General features: G+C 41.6%; 1 protein-coding gene across 1 annotated transcript; it reads right to left on the minus strand.

Annotated features, from left to right (window-relative positions):
• Nucleotides 1–7045: 7045 nt before the first annotated feature.
• Nucleotides 7046–18331, minus strand: LOC120415534 (eukaryotic translation initiation factor 4 gamma 3-like). Its single transcript, XM_039577093.2, has 3 exons — nucleotides 17642–18331; nucleotides 8894–10788; nucleotides 7046–8828 (listed from the first exon to the last, which is right to left on the minus strand). The coding sequence occupies exons 2-3, from the start codon at nucleotides 10625–10627 to the stop codon at nucleotides 8499–8501; spliced, it is 2064 nt and encodes a 687-aa protein (XP_039433027.1). The 5' UTR covers nucleotides 10628–10788; nucleotides 17642–18331; the 3' UTR covers nucleotides 7046–8498.
• Between the last annotated feature and the right edge of the window lie 5620 nt (nucleotides 18332–23951).

The raw sequence follows: 23951 nt of genomic DNA on the forward strand, positions 1-23951 counted from the left end.
TGGGGTGACTTTGAGCCAAGGGGTGACATTGTACCAATAAATGCTTTAAGATTGCTTTGATGAGCTTGAATTTTATGTTAATTTATTTATTTGTAGACGGATTAATTTGGTCTACTAATGATATAAAAACGATTTACAGCACTGACTTAGCCGGATTAAGCCGAAGTTAAGTGACTTAAGTATGTTATTTACAAGTTTTATACCTTAATATTAAAAAAAACTCCTACATCAAGGAATTTAAAGTTAAGGAAAACTAGATAGCACAAAAATAACTTAAAATGGGGTGACTTTGAGCCAAGGGGTGACATTGTACCAAATTTTACGATTTTTTAATAGCCAGATAGCTTAACACCAAGCTCGATAAGCTTGAATTGCAAAGTATAATCGTTGCAAATATTGTTTTTAGATTATGTCCTCTGCCATAAAAAGTAACTTTTGCTAAGTATAATCATTACTCAGCACAACAAAAATAATAATAATGCATAATTTTGCATTTAAACTCGGGTCCCAACCGGCCATTTCAAAATTTAGTTCTATTTTTTTAGTAGGAACAAATGAAGAACTCTCAATTTTTAATCGAACTTTGGACTTATGGTTCAAAAATTATATCATTTTTTTCAAAATTTATATTTGAAAATAAATTTTACATTGGTCGGATTGACCATTGCTCTTACGCCCTTAAATTGCACGCGTTTCAATGAGACGAAAGGCCGTATGAGCAATGTCGTACCGCCCTTTTCGATTGTTGCACCAGAACTGTTCTCTTTTTTGTTTTTTCTCGATAAAGAACTAACCAAAACCTGCAAAAGAACTAAACAATTCAAAATCCAATATGGCAGCCAAAATGGCGGCGATGAAACATTCAAAAAAATTGATTTTGTAATTAAATAGGCAATCAACTATTAAAATTCCACTAAAAAGGGGTCGCAGAACTCGAATTTGATGTTAAAAGTAAGAAAATAAAAAAAAAATACAAAAACATTTTATTTTTGTTCATGATTCAATTAACCGAAGTCCCTTACAAACCTTCGAATAATCGAGCCTGGACTGAGTAGATTGAGAACAACACTACTATCGACAAATTACGACTGACGGTCGAGAAAATCTCGATAAGTGGAGGAAGCTTGATTTAAAAAAAAAGAAAACAAACCTGCAAAATTAAAAAAAAAATAATCAAATAAACAAAATCTTTAAAATTTAAAAATGAAAAAAAAAAAACAAAATTCAAAAAGTGCGACATTCAAAATTAAAAAAAAAATCAGACATTAAAACATTCTAAAATTTAGAAAAATCCAACAAGGCCGTTGCAAATATTTTTCAAAGTTTATGTCGCCCCCCCCCTTCAAAATCGGTCCGAAAAAAAATTTTTTTTTCAAAAAACTTCAAAATTTCAAAGGAAATAGATGTCTAACCAACTGAAAACAATTTGAAATGCATTTTCCTGCATTTAAAATCATATTTAGCTTGTCTGGGATCGATAAAAAATATTTTAAATTTTTGTGGAATTACAATGTACAGCAAAACGTTTTTTTTTTTCGGCGAAAAAAAAATCTCTGCAACACTTGCATATTTTGAACACTAATGATTGCAAAACAACTGGTTAGGTGTAAAATGCATTTTAAAACACTTTTTTCATTCAAATGTTAAGACCATGGCTTGTAATTTCAATTTTTTTTTGCCCCGAGAACCAGCGAGTTCAAGTTACCGTTCAAACTTTTTTAAGGGCTTGGGCATCCGTGTAAGTTGGACATGCGTTTTTTTATTTAAAAAAATAAATGTTTAAAATGAAATGCCGTCACCTAGGGCGAAACGGGACACATAAGACGAATTGGGACAACTGTTTAAGCCGTAAGCTTAATATTTTTCCATATTTCAAGCATCTAAATGTTCCAAAAGCTTATGTCCCTATTCAGACTGTAGTCCCGATTTGCCCTAGTTGACGGTGCGTGAAATTTGAGAAATTTTTAATTAGATTTTTTATAAAAAATATAAAATTATTTAGTTTAAAAATGTTAAAAAACTTTTTTTTCATATTCAATTTTTATATTTTTAGAAATTGTGTAGGTTTTTTTCTTGAACTTTTTCCTACTTGTGATTAGCCTTTAGAACAACCAATTGTGTCGAAAGACAAATTTATCAACACATAGCTGAAAGGATCTCCAAATTTCTATTAGCTTTAATTTCAAAACAAAGTGTGAATTCTAGATTAAATTTTCAAAACAACCTATCCCTCATGGGTTTTCTATGCAGATAGGGCCTTTTAAAAAAATATCTAGAATTGATTATTTACTTAATAAAAATTGAATAAATTTCTAGAAATAAATATTTTTTTAATACCTAGGATTTTATTTTTGATTTTTTTTTAAATTGTTGTCTCAAATTTAGATCGTGTTTTCTCGATCCAAGATCGAGATTTCCCGATAGTAACATTTCGATCGTAATTTTTCGATGATAAGTAATAATTTGTAGATCAAAATCTCACTATCGAGGAATCTCGATCGTTAGTCGAGATATTACGATTTAAATATTGGGATCGAGTGCAATAATCATAACGAAAATGAAAATTGTAGTTATTTTTATCACCTTATAACAAATAGGGGTTTCAGTCATGTACAAAGGTGGCCACTATTTCAAAGTTCATAAAAAACTTTTTTGAAAAAAATATTGAAAGCGGTTAGATTTCGATAACGGAGCACATTATGTGGCAAATGGGCAGTATTCATGATTGCTGAGAGTCGCAGGACTCTCGCCCTTTGCTATTAGTAAGTATCCAGCAAAGCAAAGTGTATAGCATGCATTTGATACTGTCAACTCCCATTCGGCTGTGTTCTCGTCGCTGTCATGTTGTAAACTGGAGCCGAGGGGGGTCCTGTTGTGAATTCTAGTTGGAGGTGGTCCGAAGATCATTGAAGAAGGTAGAATTCGCCATCACCCAAGACACGAAGGCACGAAGGATAGACCATGTCTTGGGGGGTGAAAGGATGATAGGATTTAGTGATAATACCACAATTTTAATATTTGTCTTTCTCTCTTATTTCAGACAAAATGTCTGGTCCGAATCCAAGGTGTTGCAGAAATCTTCCACTATACAGAAGGGGTCTTCCTTCTATCATTTCCTGTATTTTGAAAAAAGGTGGTGCCCCGAATGTGGACATATAGCTTATCACATTTACTCCATACGGTGTGAACGTGACATGCTGTATGTTTGCAATTGGTGCATTGGCTATTTTCAAAACAAGATAGATGTTTACTATTCTTTTAAGATACAATTTAGTAAAATCTAAAATCTATCCATCTATTAATTTTGCTATTGCTATAACTTGTCCCTTACCTCACAAACTTTAACTACTCTATTCTTCAAACTTGGAATCGCAATACATTATTGTAGAAATGTAACAGTTGAAAAAAAAATGGTAAGAAATTTGGGCATAACTGTTATTAATATGATTAAAGGTACGTTCAATCTGTTTTATTATATATATTAACTATTCTAGTTTGTTTGTCCTGTCCCATATTTCACAACTTCAGTTGTTTTCTTGTAAACTTCTCGTTACAAGTTGGTATTTCTGTCTAGTTGCAAAATAAGGTTTCTTTATTCTTTCTTTCTGTGTTAGTCTGTTCCAATGTTCGATTTTATTTTACATTGTACTTATCCCATTTTTTCTCTTTTTCTCTTTCATGTACCTTGCGAGCATACGATGACCGAAAAAGTCATTGTATCAGCCAACACACGTGTATTTTTCACAAAGCCGCGAAACAGAACAAGTATTTTTATAAGTGCGTGAATAACAATCGGTCGTTGAAGCTCAAAAAATGTGAGAACAATATCGCGCCGTGGTTCAGTGATAATAAGGCGAAGAAATTAGACGAAGATTCCGCATGAAGAATATAGCGGAAATTATGTGTTAATTGCACAATAGCCTGTCCCATTTTGAGGTCATGTCGAGGAATTTCAGGTGCTCACTTCTTAAATGATAGATTATGTTGTTAGGAACAATGTTTTCTTAGACAAGAAAAAATAATAAAATACTTTCTCGCACCCCCTAGTCGATTTACTGAAAAAAGTCACTTTTTTGAACAAATTTTCTAAAATCGCTTGGAATCAATACAAAAACTGTTTCGATCAGGTGTGTATTATCTTCAAACGATAGGTTTTTGTCCATAGATTAAGATGCACTATCAATAATGGACCAAAATTTAAGTTTTTGGACTCTCCCAGGCGGATTTATGTCGAAAAAATCGCATTTTTTCGAAACTTTTTTCAGAAATGTTCATTTAATTTAGGGTAGCCTATTTTTCCCAGTAAAACTAATACATGCAGCTTGTAGGAAATTTCATGGCGAACATTTTTCCCTCTGAGAAAATGCAATTTCGACACTCCAGAGCCGAGATATTTGAGTTTTAGTGAGGAAAAAAGTGCCAATTTTCAAAATTTCTCAGAATTCAGAAGCAAGGCCTACTAATTACACGATATAGCAAGCATATGTCTCAATGGTCAGGGTATGCTTTTTTATAGTAATTTTGGCCGCTGAATCCGAATCTGAAATCAAATTTCGTGTAAACAGTGATGTTTTGGAGCTACACCCTTTTGGAATGTTATTTGCGTGTTTAAGAGGCAGTTTTTGTAAATATTGCTCGGTTTGTTCTAGAGGTCGTATCGAGGTGCTCCGATTTGGATGAAACTTTCAGCGTTTGTTTGTCTATACATGAGATGAACTCATGCCAAATATGAGCCCTTCATGACAAAGGGAAGTGGGGTAAAACGGGCATTGAAGTTTTAGGTCCAAAAAATATATAAAATCTTAAAATTGCTCGCATTTTAGTAAAACTTCATTAATTCCAACTCTCTTAGATGCATTCGAAAGGTCTTTTGAAGCACTTCAAAATGAGCCATAGACATCCAGGATTGGCATTGAAGTTTGAATTTTCCGAGGATTTCGAATATGACAAAAGTGAGACTAAAAAGTGCCGCTATGGATGCAAGACAATAACTAACGTTGTAAAATGTTTGTTATAGAAAAATCGAAAAACTATGACAAAAACTGCATTGGCCAAAAACTTATTTCCGTAGGCTTATAGTCTATGAAACTACCAATCTTTTGACGTCTGGGAGTATGGGCGTTGGAGGCTGTCGCAAAAAAAAAATGAGGTTTTAAAAAAAACATTTTTAACAGTAATTTGCAAAAGCTATGAGAAAAAGTTAAACCAATCCTGGATGTCTATAGCACATTTTGAAGTGCTTCAAAAGACCTTTCGAATGCATCTAAGAGAGTTGAAATTGATGAAGTTTTACGCAAATGGGAGCAATTTTAAGATTTTTTTATGTTTTTTGGGCCTCAAACTTCAAAGCCCGTTTTACCCCACTTCCCTTTGTCGTAGAGAGCTCATATTTGGCATGAGTTCATCTCATGTATAGACAAACAAACGCTGTAAGTTTCATCCAAATCGGAGCACCTCGATACGACCTCTAGAACAAACCGAGCAATATTTACAAAAACTGCCTCTTAAACACGCAAATAACATTCCAAAAGGGTGTAGCTCCAAAACATCACTGTTTACACGAAATTTGATTTCAGATTCGGATTCAGCGGCCAAAATTACTATAAAAAAGCATACCCTGACCATTGAGACATATGCTTGCTATATCGTGTAATTAGTAGGCCTTGCTTCTGAATTCTGAGAAATTTTGAAAATTGGCACTTTTTTCCTCACTAAAACTCAAATATCTCGGCTCTGGAGTGTCGAAATTGCATTTTCTCAGAGGGAAAAATGTTCGCCATGAAATTTCCTACAAGCTGCATGTATTAGTTTCACTGGGAAAAATAGGCTACCCTAAATTAAATGAACATTTCTGAAAAAAGTTTCGAAAAAATGCGATTTTTTCGACATAAATCCGCCTGGGAGAGTCCAAAAACTTAAATTTTGGTCCATTATTGATAGTGCATCTTAATCTATGGACAAAAACCTATCGTTTGAAGATAATACACACCTGATCGAAACAGTTTTTGTATTGATTCCAAGCGATTTTAGAAAATTTGTTCAAAAAAGTGACTTTTTTCAGTAAATCGACTAGGGGGTGCGAGAAAGTATTTTATTATTTTTTCTTGTCTAAGAAAACATTGTTCCTAACAACATAATCTATCATTTAAGAAGTGAGCACCTGAAATTCCTCGACATGACCTCAAAATGGGACAGGCTATTGCACAATGAGTGAAGGTTTGAAGTTGACACTATCAAAAGGGAATGGTAAGATGCAATAGTAATATTGCTAGGTTTGATAGTGTCAAAAGGTAAGATTAAGGAATAAGGATTATATGAAACTATATTGTCATAATTATTGTATTCACTGAAATATCTATCCGCTTTCTACCCCCAATGTGTCCTGCACTGGGGGTGCCTGGGGTAACTTCGAGTTGACCTGGGCCGCCCGAGGAATTATGTCGTAGGTGGTTCGTGTACTTCTCACTCACCTCTCCTCGCGGCAAGGTTTTCCGTAGGTCTACACTCGAACATGCAACATGGGACAGCATGAATCTTCAGCTGAAGCCGGACGAATGTATTCCGAAATTACAGAATTACAGATAACGGAGCACATTATCAAAATTTTACACAAGTATTTTTTTTTTTCAAAACATTCCATAAGATTTTTTTCTTAAAAAAAAACTTGTGCAAAATAAAAACGTCCGTCACATAAGAGTTGACATTTTTGGTCTACACAAAGTTTGTAAAGTTGGTCAAAATCATGTCTTTTGTGATCAAAAGTCAAAAGTTTTATAAAAAAGGTAACTATTTTTTTCAACCTAAAACTTTGCGGAAGACACCGAATTAAATGAAAAAAATTACTTCCTAAGAATATTTTCGGAGCCCCAAATTTGTTTGGAGACTTGTATGGCGAAACCAATAATGCAAAATGGCTTACTTGGAGACAAGAAATCGATTAACAAAATTTCACAAATAGATAAAAAACAAATTTTAAGACCACGTCCCCAATCAAAGAAACAGACCCAGCAGATGAAAGTTCGGATTTGAATAAAAACAAGCTCTGTTGAGTTTTAGGATAACGGATTCATTTTTTTTGCGTGTTTTTTTTGTTTTGTCATTTTATATACTAACTTGCTTACACATTTAAATATGTAGGTCTGAAAAAAGTACACAAGACTGGTTCCTTGTACGTTTACCAACTATTTATATTCCACAGTGTGTGTGAAGGGTTTTATTTTTCTCCGCTCTCCATTATATTGGTTGCTATAAAGTGTTATTTTGCTTTTATTATAATTAAAATTGATTACCTAGTACATGTTTCATTTGCGATTCATCTGGATTAATTGTCCTGTAAAGCTGCTGTGCCTTACAGCTCACACCACCGCTTTTCCCATAACTTTCTCTCTCTTTCTCTCGCTGTCAATTTTTATTTCATTTTAATTCATCAACGTGTCTGCCGTGGTGAGCATGCACGCGCGATCGTATGGTTGTGTGTGTTTACTTGCATTTTATGTAATATCAATTTCCTAGTTTTTAAGTTTTCCATTATCCTTTTGCACGCTGGCTGGCTGTGTGTGTGTCAATTTGCCCACAATCCTCACAAGTTATCGTCAACCATCGATTGTTAGGTTCTTCTTTTTTTATTGCGGGAAGGGTTGGGGATGATTGGAAGGCCATTGGAACTTACTAAAGTTATGTGTGTGTGTGTGTTTTTTTTTACAATCCATTGTCTCTCTTAATAAGTTCATTAAACGATTAGAATAACTTGACTATAATTCATGTTTTACCTGTCCTGTGCTTAATCAATCGTTCCTTCATTAATCTCCACTTTTATTTATGCTGTTTATTTTTTTCAAAGTCATTTCCGCTGCAATGATATCAGTTCACTTGGTGTGTGTCACTTTTTTCCGTAATCCGCTGCTGCGTTTTTGCATTCATTTTGGAATATGCAGCACGGTTCACTATTTATTGCAAAAGGAACTTTAGTTAGTAATATTGGCTGTTTGTTTTTCACTTCTTCTCTTTTTCTTGTTAGTCCTTGTGAATGAGTTTTTTCATCTGTGAGGCTCCATTACGTAACTGTGAGTTCTGTTCAATATACCGTGTTTTATTTGAATATTCTATTAATATATGTTATGAGTTAAACTCCCGCACAATCCAGTTCAAAAATCCTATTAAAGTTAAAGATGCAACGTAAATTTAACCGTACGAAAAATAACTGTTAATCGTGTAACGGAAAGCAAAAGCAGATTTTGTTAACAGGAGTGTGATCGCGTTCGGTTAGATCTCCACCCACACCGCCTCTTTCTCTCTTTTTTTTCTCTCTGATGGCATAACATTTCGTGGAAGATCCATTTCTAATATTACAAAAAAAGAAACACTTTCAACTTCTGCCCTCAAAAAAATATTATAAACGTATAATTTCTAAAAAATAATAAACCATAAGAAACCGTCCAACAGTCTGTTGTTTGTTGATTCAATCACGCTCGTAATGCATCCCGCGGGGAAACTCATTATCAGAAGCGACTGCTGTTCCTGCCATGGTAGTACGGCTTCTTGCCGTCCCGCCCGCCACCACCACCTCCTCCTCCGCCTCCGCCTCCTCCACCAGACTTTTTATTCCCTCCACCGTAACCACCGCCGCCGCCTCCACCACTTCCGCCTTTACTGCTGCTTCCGCCGCTGCTGCTCCCGCCCGGACCAGAACTGCCAAAGAAGCTCGGCGGCGGAACCGAACCCTGCTGCTGCTGCTGCTGGTCGTCCGTGAGCGATGCAAATGCGTTGTTCTTGCCCCAACCCTGGAACATCGAGGCCGATCCGAGGCGCGTCACGTCCGGCGATTTGGGCTGCAAAAAAATGAAAGTGAGCGTTTTAAAAGGTGGGATATTCGAGGGTTTTTTGAGTAACTCACCGTCAGGTTCAGCTTCTTCGGATCGAACGTCTGGGGCAGCGGACGTGCCGTTTTGTTCGACATTGGCTGCACGAATCCGTCGTCATCGACGAAGCGCTTGTTCTTGGACGCGCTGCCGCCGTCGCCTCGGTGTCGATCGTTGTTGTCCTGGCGATTACCGCCGCCGCGGCCGCCACCGCCCAGGTTGAAGCTCAGGATGCGGTTCTTGTTCTCCTCGGTTTCGACCTCCTTGGCGATTTCGTCCATAGTTTTGGGTGCGGCCTGGGCACGACGCGGTTGCCAGTTGTTTTTCCGCAGATCCATCAGGTCCAGGATCATGAAGCGATGCCGGTTCGAGACTTGCAGGGTGGATTTCTTGTCGGCGATTTCCTGCAACTTCTCGAAGCAGTACTGAAGTCCCTGCGAGTCCTGCACCGGGTCCTTCTCCATGCGGCCACCTATCGTGGTCAGCAGTTTGCACAGACACTCGAGCGACTCCTCGTCCAGCATGTCTTCGCTGAGCAAAATGTTAATACAAGTGTACATGATCTTACAGGTGAGCTGTTCGTGCTTGAACAGTTCTCCAATGAAGCGGATCGTTCCGAGGGCACGTCTTCGGATCTTGACCTCCTTTTCCTCGAGCTCGTACTGCAGATCCTCGGCCTCTTCCGATTTTTCATCCTCCTTGGCCTTCTTCTTATTTTCCTCGATCTGTTCCTTGTCGGTGTGGTGCTTCTCGAACTCGCGTTGACACTGGGTGATGAGCTTGCGCTTAAAGTTGGGCTGTTTGTTGTCGCTCGTTTCGATCTTGATGATCGTTCCCAGCTCCTTGCACATCTGCGCGTAAGTGTCGGTAAAGTTCGGCTCCATGATGGCCTTCTCGAACAGAATCTTGATGCATCCATCCAACCGCTCTTCGGTGTCGATTTCGTACGCCTTGACCTGTTCGACCAGCGCGGAGAAATTGTCCGGCGTCAGCTTGTTCAGCACGCTACGGAATTTTTTAAACAGTTCCTTAGTTTTCTTGCTCTCCTCGTCGAGGGCTTCCTCCTGCTTTTGCAGGAAGCGAGGTCTCCATGCATTGGCCGATTCGCGCAGCTTAACCTCCTCGGTAATGTTCAGGTTGACCTTGATCATGCCACCGTCCACGTCGTCCGACGAGCGCATTGCCTTCTCGGACAGTCGACCCTGGTACGGGGCTCGTCTCATCGGCGGCGGTCGGCTTCCCATCATGCCACCGCCCATGCCACCACCGCCACCACCTCCGTCGGCTCCACTTCTCATGAACGTCGGCAGCAGCGAGTTGTCCTGGTTGCCAAAGTTCTTGCTCATCATCGACGACGGGTTGTGGGATGACTTGAGGATCGATCTGCACACGTCCGGTATCGTCGTCGGCTTCTCCCGGCTGATTGTGGTATCCTTGAGCGACAGCAGCTGATCCAGCGAATACTTCTTCCGGCCGCCGGTTTCCTCGCCGAGCAGCTTCTCCGAAGTGCGACGGATGCGGATTCCTATCGATTTGTGGCCAGCAGCATCGTTGTTGTTGACGGCGGCGGCAGTCGTATTGCTCTCAGCAGTTTGGTTGTTGTTGTCCTCATTTTCCTCGTTGCTGTTGTTGTGAGACTGCTGTTCGTCGTGGTCCGTGGCCGTTCCGTTGAGCGTAAGCTTGGTCACCGCCGTATCGATCAGATCGATTTGGTTGTTGTTGTCCTCCGGTTGCTGGTCAGCAACGACCGGCTCTGCCGTGTCCGACATCGCTTTGAGGGTATTTGTCGCCAATAAGAACCAATAAAAGACGTTACAAATAAAATCAGATGAAACACGTTTCAAGTTTCACTTGGCAGGGATTTCGTGGCACCAATTTCCGGACTGTGAGTGTGTGTGGCAGTATGCGGTTACAATTAGATCGGCAGCTTCTGAAATTAGAGTAACAAAAGTGTGATAAGTTGCTGATTTATTTTGCTAAACCATCTCTATTTGCCGATCGAGGCCGTTCTTATCACATCCTTGAAACAATAAACAATTGTCCGGTACGTAAGCACTGCTCGACTTCCCATTGATTACGCCATACGCTACCATTAATTATTCATGCTAAACATTGCATATTCTTTGAATATGCTGTGAAGGAAATTGCAGACTGGATTTTGCCATGTAGGGGCAGGGGGGGCAGAATGGACCGCCTAAGGGAAATGCACCAAAAACCATAGAAAAACATAAAAATTTATGAATCCAGTGTAGTAGGCTTATGCTTTGGAATGTTCCCTTCAATGTTGTATACTTGGTTGATGAAAATTTTTTACTTAAAACTATTTTTGAGCCACTTTAAAAAAAAAGTTTTTTCGACTAACTTTCCAGGGTGCGGGGCAGAACGGACCACCCTGCGGGGCAGAATGGGCCACCTTAGAAAACAAGCCATTTCTTCTAATACAACGTTGAAGGGTGATAAGAAATTACTTGAGGGACCTTTCCATTATAGTTTCCATGAAATTTGATCACTTTTATAAAAATAGTAACTTGAAAAAACAAAGATTTTTGAAAATAGTGTAAATATGTCGAAAAAAGACACTATTTTTCGAAACAACTAAAAAATCAACTTTTGTTGCATTAAACGTGATTTGTGAAGCTACCAGGAGTGAAATAATCAATTTAGCTCAAATTTTGTAACTTTTGATTGTTTTTATAAGGCAGGAAAAGGGTGGTCCATTCTGCCCCCAAGTGGATTTTAATTTAACACTTCCACCACCAAGCCTCTAAATGATTTTAAGGTTCCGTTGTTGTTTGTATACCTTGGTAGTAACATCTAGTAACATTATAAGCATTGAGCAAACTTTTTCAAACAATCCAACTTTTCAGAAAGCTTATTTAAGAACCTCGAAATAAACAACATTTGCGTGGTTTTGTCAATAAATTTACATTTTTGCTCATAATTCGAAAAATACAATGAATTCAAAAGTGGTTTTTGGTGTGGTGATGTTATTTGACGTCCTTTATAAGACCCTTGCCTTACAGTTGGTCTAAATCCATTCTAAAGCCCAAAACCAAGGGTGGCCCATTCTGCCCCCATGGTCCATTCTGCCCCCCCCTGCCCCTATAGATGGTAATTTTCCAGAACAGGAGGCAAAAAGGAATTGATAATTGGGAATAAAACCAATTCCACCTGAACCAGATTCTCAGCACCATGACAGCTGTCCATTGCCCTCTGCTCCCACCTCACGGCGCACCAGGGACAAGGAAAAGGTTCTGGTAGCAGGGAAGTGTTGTTGCTCCACTTTTTTTAGGGGACAAGGAAAAATCTCCACTGTATCCCCAAAAAAGTTTCGCTTGGAGTTGGCAGGTGTTTGAGAAGCGAACTACCTTGATTAAGTTTCGATATCTTCCAAAGGAGGTATTAGACTACGGCAAACAAACAAAAAACTCGCACATTTTGACAGTTTGTCTGCGTTGTTTGTTCGCCAATATTTGTTTGCAGAAATGCCAGCTTGTATACATTTTGTCTTGTTTGTGAGTTTGTTTGTTTGTTTGCCATAGTGTAATTCCTCCTTAATACTAGCTTAAAGCAATGGAAACAATAATTCTAAAATTGGGTTGAGTTGACTTGTTTTGTGTTAAATTTGTTGAATCGAACCTCTTACAGGCTTATCGTACAAAGTATTTTTCTGCGTGTATGAGCGAGGTAAATAAGTTACACTCCCTTATCAACGTAAAATTTACGTTATTGCAATCAACACTCGCTCACTCGATTCAGCGCTTTCATCTTCCGTACGAACCGGCTTATCTCGTGCAAATTTCAAACGGTAAAAATGGTACCCTTTGATCAGAGGAGAGTCATTGTAAGAAGTGAAACGTTTGAAAAAACGAAAATTTACCAATCGTTCACTCGCGGGTAGTAGCAGCAGGTGGGTGGTTGTAGAGATGTTCATGGTTTTGTGCAGCTTCCTCCCCATATTCCACCACCCCCCTCTCAACAGACAGGAGAAAGGAACAAAATGGAATTAGATCATCGCGAGTGGCGCCGCACCGCACACCGAAAGTGCATTCGCATCACCGTCATTCATGCAACTTTCCTTCCCGTTTTCGATGTGAATCAAACCCATTCATGCAGTTAGTTTTTATTGCTCGTTAAACATGAAATAAAAATAAAAATGCTTCTTGTCTAATTTGGCTTCGATTGTTACCACGTTTGGTATGAATTGAACCTTTGTGCCAAGTCTTGTCTTGTCTTACTATCGATCGCACCCGTTCCCCAAACACATCTGCGGAGAGTTTAATTGATAAAAATACATTTTGAGACGAGAAACAAAAAAAATAACTCGCCCCTACCACAAATACTGAGAGAGTTGTGTACTACTCATCATGAGAAACCAAAGATTCTCTTGGATGCTGGCAATAATAACAGAGCCGCGACGACACCCACTCGTTTGCTGCCCCCCTCGCGGCAGCTGATCTCACGCCACACACAAAACGCGAATTATTACACTTTCAAAATTTGCAATCGCAACGATAACGTCAGCAGCAGCTATGTGGTGCGAAAGCGTAGCAATAATGCCGAAAATGAGCAAAAATGAGGCGCGGAGCAGCAGCAATGCTGATTTCGGCTTGGGAAAGGTGGATTGCAACAAATTTAACCTTCTACTGCTTTTTTTAGCCAGAGCAATTCTCTGAGACTTCGAACAACGATTTGTAACGGTTAATGTTTATAAGAACTTTCATCAACATCGTCATCGATAAACCAATTGAATATTATCTGGAAATTTCAGACTGTAGGTATACAGTTCAGACTCCAGACTCGATTATCAAAAGCTCTAGAGAAAAAAATGTCTTCGTAAATGCTTTAACGTGATTTTTTTTTCTTTTTATTTAATTTTCATTCTCTTTAATTTATGGGAAACTAGACAATCATCACATTACATGGCGAAATCCAGTCTGCAATTTGCTAAAATTACCGTCTCCTAGTGAAGCGACGCAATTCGATTATCCGATGTTATTAGGAAACCCTCGGGTAATCGAACTACATATAATCTAGTCCGGATTATAATTTTTATTTTTCTAGTCATTTTTTCAACCTTCTAACCCATTTTTTCAGTTTTTTATCTAATTTTTCCGTGTTTAGGAGAGCATTTTGAACAAGATTGTTGACGATAAAATCGTTATTCAATTTGTTAATTCGTTTTTCCGATAATTCTATCCACGATAATGGACGATAAAGTTGGAAGATACAAAACATTGTTCACAAAATATCGTATTTTTCGAATGTATTTCTGTTTATTTTCACTATTATTAAAAGTTATGCTATTCCTTTTACAAGCATTTAAGAAATATATTTCAAAATGCTTTCTAATCAGTCGAGTGCATTGGGCCACGCCCATTTTTCTATTTTCAGCTTAGTTCTTTTTTTCTTCCAACGCTCTTTTGGGTCTGCTTAGTGCTGCCAAAATTGATGAAATTTTAAGCGAACGCTCACGAAAAGTCGCATTTACAGAGAAAGTTTCCTGGCAACACCACAAGCTCTGCTGGTGGTGTTGGTAGCCACCCTTTGTTCTTTCTTTGCCTTCGCTTCTCGCTCGGTTTTCTTCAGCCTTCGATTGGAATGGGTGGTCAAAATTGAAACGTCAAAAGACTTAGCGCGTTTGTTTTTTTGATGGCGCTTGCTAATTATTTACATGTTTCGGGATTATTTTTCAAGTGAGTGACTAAGTAATGGTCAAAAGAACATGTTGCCGGTAGTTGGAAGCAATTTTATATCTTAAGCGCTTTGAAATCGTTAGCGCAAGTGAAAAGATATTGATGGCGACTTTCGTTAAGCAAAAATGAAAGAAATTATGATCAAAAGTGCATTAAATTTGATCTTTTTGGCCAGTAAATGGCATAAATTTGCGTGCTTACTCGAGGCGGTGCTGTTGCTGGTAAGTTTATAGCCTAAAAAGTATTTTTGGAGCTTTAATCGAGCATCAAACTCTCCATATGACGAAGATAGGTGTTTGATTAGAAAGGGTATATTTCCCCTACTCAAATTTTCATAATAAGCAAAATGAGTATCAAACGAAGAGACATTTTTTATGCTTTTTCACTTCATTGTTAGTTTTGTTTTTGTAAAAAAAATTTAGAAGGTACTAAAATTTTCATAATTTGGAATATCATGAGTATGAAACGAAGCAAAATTCAGTATAATTTTTCCCTTCATTGAAGTTTTTTTTTGGAAAAAATCCATTACAAAATACCGTATTTTTAGATAGTACCTACTCAAATTTTGATAAGTTGCAAAATGGGTATCAAACGAAGCGCACTTTGTATGCTATTTACTTTATTAGTGTGTTCAAAAAAACTAAAAAAATTACAAAAAAACGTATTTTTATAGAGTACTCAAAAAAGCAAAGCAATCCACTTTAACGACCCCCGGGTCTTTTGTGGTCTCTGTTGCAAGCTTCCAGTGTTCCCACGAGCCTAAGCCATCGGCTAGGCTAGGTTCATTTTTCTGGTTCAGGTTCACACCACACGTCGGCAAGCATCGTCGGCTCAGGCTCATCGAGAGCCGTGAGCCATGGTTCATTTGGTTCAAACCAGGCGAGGCTAGCCAAAATGAACCATTGGCTTGAACCAGGCTTGAACCTGATCAAAGAATGTTAGGCTAAACGGCAAGCTTTGTTACACCGTGACACTGTTCAACCCTAAATCTACTACTCCGTAATATTTGTTACACCGTAACACTGTTACACGGTGTAACGAATGATGCGGTGTAACAATGTTACGGTGTAACGAATGTTACATTGTAACATTGTTACACCATAATATTTGTTACACAGTAGCATTATTGCTATGGTTTTCATTAGCCTGGTTAGCCTGGCTTAAGCCATGGTTCATGGTTCACTGAACCAGGATTGAACCACAAAGGGAGGTTTAAGCCGAACCAAGTTTATAGGTGAACCTAGCCTAACCGGTTCATTTGGGAACTCTGCAAGTTTCTGCTCATTTCTAGGCGTCCGAAGCTTATGTGTGGTGAGTCACTCAAAACCTCTTTTACGCTAATGGACCAACGTTTTACTTCCCCATCCGATAGAAGGCATACATTTTCTTAATTTGTAATATGGTTATCAAACGAAGAGAAAATTGGTATGCTTTTTTACTTCATTGGAGGTTTTTTGAAAATACAAAAAAAAAATTCACAAAATACAGAAATTTTTCGAAAATACTCATATTTTCAAAAATTTTAAAATGGGTATCAAACGAAGCGAAATTTAAATAAACTAAACTCTAATGAAGTGAAAATGCACACGATATTAGAAAGAATTTAAAAATTAGTCCAAAGTCCATTATCGACGATAATCTCATAAATAACGATAGATTATAGTTTTTTTTTTTGCCGAGAATGACTTTCGCTGCGGCAGAACATCAAAAAAAATATTTGCAACGCTGTAATACAAGCTTGACATAAAAAATAGTGGACATTGTAAAGTAGAAAGTCTTATGTTTCCAAAAAATAAAATTAGGTTCAACGATTTGACGAAATTTGTTACAACAATTACAATTCAATGCCGGTGTGCTCCTTTGTACTAAGCTTGTTGGGATTCCTATCTAGATAGAACACAAGAGCACACTGGCATATAATTATTAAAAACAAAAAGCAGATAAAATTATGGGAGATGTCGAATAGTTCTAAAACTATCCCAAAAATGTATGCAAAAATACTTAAAATTGAATGTAAAAACCCGAAGCAAGAAAATAAGGCTTCCTAGAACAATAATTTGGGAAGGTCAAAATTACCTCCTGAACACGATATAAAAATAATCGAAATGAAAATTTGAGCAGTATACTATATTTAATGGATATATATTTAACTACGTAGAATATATATTATAGCGAAACAAAATACAGGTGCAAGCAACTGTTCCTTAACATTTTCTCAACCAACTGCCAAGCCTTACAAAAATTGACTAGCAGAAAAGTTATTTGTACCATTTGGATTTGGTTGATCAACAGTACTTATTCAGAACTTCCAGTCACAAACACTACCGACATGCCAACGTGTGTAACAAGCATGCTTTCTAGATGAGATTGTCCTCTCTCCTTTTGGACTCGCGAATAAACCCAACGCATACTACAATCGGTGTAATCAAAAACGCACACACACACATTTCGTCCGTCCAACATGAAAGGGTACGTGTGTGGTGGTATGTAGCGATCCAAGTGTGCGGCTGCGAGCAGTGAGTGTGACGTATCCTCATCAACCTCACCGCATTGACGTGACTGCCGCTGGCAACTGATTCGCACACGGAACTTGGTCGCATTCGAAATGCTAAATAGCCCCTGCTCTGGCTTTGTTAAGGTGATCAGGATCAACTTTTTTAGATTTCGATTAGCAAGAGACATGGCGAGGTGCTGCACCGTTTTTGTACCGTCCAAGTTCACGTTCAACGGGAAAATTCCAACCTCACAATTTGGGTCAGGATTGTCAAAAGTTCGGAACTTGTCTTGAATGGAATTTTAATCGCAGCAAACCGTGTGCGGCCCGACACGCAACCAATCAACCAGCAGAGTGCAACGCACACTATGTCGGGTTTGAGGTTTTTTTTCTCTTCTTTTATAATAGGTGTTTTACAGGCCAGGCATACCTTCTAGACAAGAGAGATACCACGACGACAGCGAGTTTCCCTTTCATTAGAGGAAAACCACCCAAGGTAGCAGCAGAGCGCTGTCTTATGCAATTTCCATTCTATTGGCAGGCACCATGATCATATGAGACTCGCGAAAGTAGGAAAGTCGCAAAATTCTTACCTTTTATGTCCTTTGACTAGTGGTCTACGCTAGATTTGGTGATATCCAAGTGTGCTCTGCACTGTACACTGGTCGTGGCCAAGTGTACTCTTCTTGTGGGGCACTCTGAGTTGCTACGTTGACAATTATGCTGCTGCTGTTGCGAAGGCCAGCAGCTTTGGTTCGATGGATGGTTGGAGGGGACACACAACGCCTTCCAATCCGGATATCTCTCGGCTCGTAACAAATCTCAGTGTGCGCTGCCTTCTAGCTTTGAACCCGCGTCTACTAGAACCCGAACTTGGTGTGGTTGTTTCGCGTTTTCCAGTCTTTTGTCCCTGCGCGGAATGACGAATCTCTATGTCGTGCGAGAATCCTGTGTGTGGCAATTTTCTTCTTCTTGTTCAACCTTTTCCGCAAAGTCGTCGACGTCTGCCACTCGCTGTTCGTGTAACACTTTTTTTTTCTTCGCAATTTTCGTGCACTTTAGCACTGCACAATTTCGTGCGTGTTCCTGTTGTTCACTGCTTCACGGGTACGCGGGCGGACCTGGGGGTCGGCCTGTTACCGCGAACTAAACGGGGCTTATTCAAACGAAAATGTTCCCGATATTACACACCGCGAGAGAGCAGGAACCAGATTCGACTTTCATTTAATATTTCACGTGCTACGACGATGAAGGTGCGCGATGGCACTAACACCAGCGACCCGCAGTGTGACAGCGAGGAGAAGGAGGTTGCAATTTTCTGACAGAACTTACCGACAACCGTCAAATGTATCGCGCGATCTGCTTTATCGAGCCGCGAAATTTGATTCGCGGGATTCGCGGCAACCGCGGCAACACGCGGACTTCGAGCACAGTACGGAATCAATAATCCGGGATTTTAATGTTTGACTTTTTATTTATTTATTTATTACAATAAAGGTGCTCAGCACTGGCTAGGCTATTTGCACCTGATCTTCTACAAAGGTTTACAATGTTTTTATACTCTAAAAATAACTAAGCCCTAAATGCCTACTCTATATTCTAGTATAAACATCAATTGCTTTAAGATACTCAAATAAATTTTTGTGCAGCAAATATTTTTCATCAAGTAGAACAGAGTCATCAATCCTAAATTGTGCCCTCTCGTTACGAAAGCGACTACACTCAAATAAGAAATGGTTGACAGTAATTTGTGTTTTACAAATCTCACAGTTTGGAGGATCTTCTCTTACAAACAGATGTTTATGAGTATAATTACAATGACCTATCCTTAATCTGCATAACACTACAGATTCTTTTCTCGATCTACGACACGATGACTCCCAAGCAGAAACATCAGTCTTAAAAACTGTTGGAGATAACCGAGTAGGCCGGTGCTAACGAAGAAGAGGACTTCAAGTCCACCAATAATTTATGTCATTACCTGAATAAACTCCAAACCCTACAGACGTGTTTTAATCCACACTCTTCAATAACCAAGTGGTTATGGGCCCAGAGTAGGAAGTTTGGAAGATTCTAGAAGTTGAAAAATTTTCTCAAGAAGTTTTGCTGGTCAAGATGGTTCTACCGAACGCTTCCGGAAGCGGCGATGGTGCGCAAACGAATCCCCCAGGCTCCAGTTCAAGTCTAGCCGGGTTACCACCGATTCAACGGCTGATTGGACGCGAAAACTGGTCGACCTGGAAGTTCGCGGTCCAGATGTACCTGGAACACGAAGAACTGTGGGAAATCGTGCAGCCAACTCCGAACGCCGACGGAACGTTGCCAGAGGTGAACGCCAAGCTGGACCGGAAAACGCGAGCGAAGATCGCGATGTTGGTGGATCCGGAGAATTTCGTCCACATCCAGGAGGCGAAAACGGCGCGCGAGGCGTGGATGAAGCTGGAAGAGACGTTCGGAGATCTCGGACCGGAGCGGAAGATTGGCCTGCTGTGCAAGCTCATCAACACGAAGCTTGTGAACTGCAGCTCGATGGCCGATTACGTGAACCGGATCGTGACGACGTCGATGCAGCTGCGAGGGATCGGATTCAACGTCGACGAGGAGTGGGTTGGAGCTCTACTTCTCGCCGGATTGCCGCCGGAGTACAAGCCGATGGTGATGGCGATCTCCAACTCCGGATTGCCGATCAACGGGGACGTGATCAAGACTCGACTGCTGCAAGAGGTCGAGGAACCGCCAGTCACGGTAGCCCTAGCAACGAAGGACAAGCGGTATCCCAGCAAACAAGCGGCAGGTCAGTCGAAAGGACCGAAGTGTCGGTCTTGCCACAAGTTCGGGCACATCGCCAAGGACTGCCAGAGCAAGAATCGACTAGGAGGAAAAGGACAGAGCGCCCTAAGCACCGTTCTGTCCACGATTGGCGCAGCTGAAGAAGACGAGTGGTATTTCGACTCTGGAGCGACCTCGCATCTGACGAAGGACAGAGGTCTGCTGGAGAATCTGCAAGACGGTAGCGGAACGGTGACGGCAGCCAACAATGGTGCCATGAAGGTGGTGGCCACAGGGGACGCGAAGCTGAAAGCAAGCTGTTGCCCTGGTAGCCCAGCCCTTGATGTCCGCAACGTGCAGCTGATTCCGGAGTTAACCACGAACCTGCTTTCCGTAAGTCAAATAGTTGAGAAGGGAAACACGGTGATCTTCGACAAGCTTGGCTGCCAAGTAGTGAACCCGGAAGGAGATGTGTTCGCAACCGGAACCAGGGTGAACAATCTCTTTCGATTCGACGCTGAGAAGCAATCCCGAGCGATGGCGTGTCGAGAATCTGGACAAGCGGAGCTGTGGCACAAACGGATGGGTCATCTGAACGTGCACGGACTGAAGCAGCTCAAGAATGGTTTGGTAACCGGCATAAAGTTCAGCGACGACGGCATCGGCGATTGCAAGGTATGTGCCCTCGGGAAGCAGACGAGACTACCGTTCGGGAAGGCCGGGTCTCGAGCTGAAGAGCTGTTGGAATTGGTCCATTCCGACATCTGCGGACCCATGGAGGAGACGTCGATGGGAGGCAAGCGATATTACATCACCTTCATTGATGACAAGTCGCGGCGCATCCACTTCTATCTCCTGAAGACCAAGTCAGCAGAAGAAGTCCTGGCCGTGTTCCGGGAATACCACTGTCTGGTCGAGAGGCAAACTGGACGCAAACTGAAGACAATCCGAACGGACAACGGTAAGGAGTACATTAACCGCATGTTCCAGGATTATCTGAAAACGAATGGGATTCGGCACCAAACGACGGTTGACTATACGCCCGAGCAAAACGGGATGGCAGAGCGAGTCAACAGATCCATCGTCGAGCGCTCCAGGTGCATGCTCTTTGAAGCGAACCTACCGAAGCGGTTCTGGGCAGAGGCAGCATCCACATCGGTGTACCTGCTGAACCGATCACCGACGAAGGGACACGCGAAGACTCCGGAGGAAGTCTGGTCTGGCAAGAAGCCAGATTTGTCTCACCTGCGCATCTTTGGAACATCGGTCATGGCTCATGTACCGAAACAGAAGCGACGTAAGTGGGATGCCAAGGCGGAGGAATGCGTTCTAGTCGGTTACGAGGAGGACACCAAAGGTTACCGAATCTTCAACAAGACGACCCGGTCGGTCACGGTCAGCCGGGACGTGAGGTTCATCAGCGAAGGAGAAACGAGTCACGCGGAAGTTGCGGCCACCGAGCAAGGTGCCGTGTACGTGAAGCTGGATTTGCTGGAATCGCCGGCACAACCTGGTACGGACGGTACTAGGACGACGCCAACCGGGCAGCAGCCGGAGCTGTGCCAACCCGGGCCAAGTCGTGAGCCGGACATTCCGTCGGAGCAAGAGGATCAGTTCGAGGACACCTCGGATGACGAAACGTCTGGAGAATCGAGCTACGAGACAGTCGAAGAAGATCCAGCAGACGTGACAGTGACGCTTTCTCCGGCGCTCCCTCCACGCACATCTTCAAATCCACCCGTGTCACAGGTGTTGAGGCGAAGTGGTCGGGAGCGCGCGTTACCAGGCAAGTTGAAAGATTTTGATTTGGGCAACAAAGGTGTACCCCGATCCAATGTTTCAGACAACCCCGGCTCTGGACCTGCGCCGGCAGACGATCGACAAAGCCTGATTGCAGCTGGACGTCCAAGGAAGCGGCTGAACAAAGCGAGCAGCTGTACTGACGATCCATGTACCGTGGGCGAGGCGCTCGGCGGTGGGCAATCTGCGCAGTGGACGGCTGCGATGCAGGAGGAGTACGACTCACTGATGAAGAACGGCACGTGGGACCTGGTGGACCCACCCCCGAACCGGAAGATCGTCGGCTGCAAATGGATCTTCAAAACGAAGCGTGACTCGGAAGGCGCAGTGGTTCGTCACAAGGCCCGATTGGTCGCACAGGGCTTCACGCAGAAGTACGGGTACGACTACGACGAAGTATTTGCGCCCGTGGTGCGACAGACGACTTTCCGGACTCTCCTGGCCGTAGCTGCGAAGCGGAACATGGTGGTGAAGCAGTATGATGTCAAGACCGCGTTTCTCAACGGCGATCTTGAGGAGGAGATCTATATGCGCCAACCACCAGCGTTTGTTGCGGACGGCGACGAGCGGAAAGTGTGCAGACTCAAGAAAAGTCTTTACGGCCTCAAGCAAGCAGCCAGGTCGTGGAACAACAAGCTGCACACCGTACTCGCCAAACAAGGATTCACCAGATGCAAGGCAGACCCCTGCCTGTACAAGAAGGTGAAGGCGAACAAGTGCTGCTACGTACTGGTGTACGTCGACGATTTGATCGTGGCCAGCGATGCGAGTGGACTCCATCAAGAACTGGTAGCTGCACTGGAAAAGAATTTCGAGATCAGTCAACTGGGCGACATCCACTACTATCTCGGAATTGAGGTCGAACGCGATGACCGTGGTGACTTCTTCATCAACCAAGCGAAGTACATCAACCAGGTCGTCGTGAGCAACGGTCTGGGTGATGCGAAGGTCTCCAAGATGCCCCTGGACCCTGGGTATCTGAAGCAAGAAGCGGAAGGAGAGCCATTGCCGGACAACGTCGAGTACCAGAAGGTGGTCGGACAGCTGCTGTACCTGTCGGTGAACACAAGACCGGACATTTCCGCAGCGATTTCGATACTGAGCAGGAAGACAGCTGCACCGACTCAAACGGACTGGACCGAGCTCAAGCGGATCATCCGATACCTGAAGGGGACCAGCCACTATCGTCTGCAGGTGAGCAAGACCGATGAACGAGCTGGACTGATCGGATACTCGGATGCAGACTGGGCGGAGAGCACCTCGGACAGGAAGTCGAACAGCGGACAGATTTTCCTGTTCAACGGTGGGACGATCAGCTGGAGCTGTCGCAAGCAGACGTGCGTCGCGCTGTCAACGGCGGAAGCAGAGTTCATCGCGTTGGCTGAAGCGACACAAGAAGCTTTGTGGCTGAAGCGATTGCTGGAGGATCTGGACGAGGACGGCGCTGTGACGGTCAACGAGGACAACCAGAGCTGCCTCAAGATGTTGGAGAAGGAGAAATTCAGCAACCGCACCAAGCACATCGCGACGAAGTACCACTTCATCCGGGACGTGAAGGAGAAGGACGAGGTGAAGTACATCTACTGCCCAACTGAAGAGATGGTAGCAGACATCTTGACGAAGCCACTACCGGGAGTCAGGATGTCCAAGCTGGCAGGAGCGTGCGGATTAGCACCAGCACCTCGAGGAGGAGTGTTGGAGATAACCGAGTAGGCCGGTGCTAACGAAGAAGAGGACTTCAAGTCCATCAATAATTTATGTCATTACCTGAATAAACTCCAAACCCTACAGACGTGTTTTATGAGTATAATTACAATGACCTATCCTTAATCTGCATAACACTACAGATTCTTTTCTCGATCTACGACACGATGACTCCCAAGCAGAAACATCAGTCTTAAAAACGCGCAGTTTGTTATTTTCGATTGTTTGCCATTCAGTTTCCCAAGAACGGAAGATTTCTGCCTTTAGTTTAGATTTTAGATCACTTATTACAAACTTCATATTAGTAATAGGTTTTTGTATACTCATTTTTGCCAAATTATCAACTATTTCATTTCCCAGTATTCCTATATGACTGGGTATCCAAAGAAAAACTACTGAACGATGTTGATCATTGATGTCTTTTAAAATTTTATGAATTTTTTGAACAATTGGGTGCTCTGAGAAAATGTTTTCAATACTTTGCAATGAGCTTTTAGAGTCTGAACAAATAACAAAATTAACGCCAAAATCAGAGGAAGAAATTTTTTCTAGAGAGTGCAGGATAGCTAAAAGTTCCGCGACAAAAATCGATGTAAAGTTCGGTAAATGAACCTGAACTTCAAATTTTTC

The sequence above is a fragment of the Culex pipiens genome, chromosome 2, assembly GCF_016801865.2.
Source record: "Culex pipiens pallens isolate TS chromosome 2, TS_CPP_V2, whole genome shotgun sequence".
NCBI lineage: Eukaryota > Metazoa > Arthropoda > Insecta > Diptera > Culicidae > Culex > Culex pipiens.

What these genes read in the sequence shown, in the direction of transcription:
- LOC120415534 (XM_039577093.2), bottom strand. Translation starts at nt 10,627, where the DNA reads ATGTCGGACACGGCAGAGCCGGTCGTTGCTGACCAGCAACCGGAGGAC. An exon ending in CGAAGAAGCTGAACCTGACG is followed by an intron (nt 8,829 to 8,893) that starts GTGAGTTACTCA and finishes ATTTTTTTGCAG; the next exon opens with CCCAAATCGCCGGACGTGAC.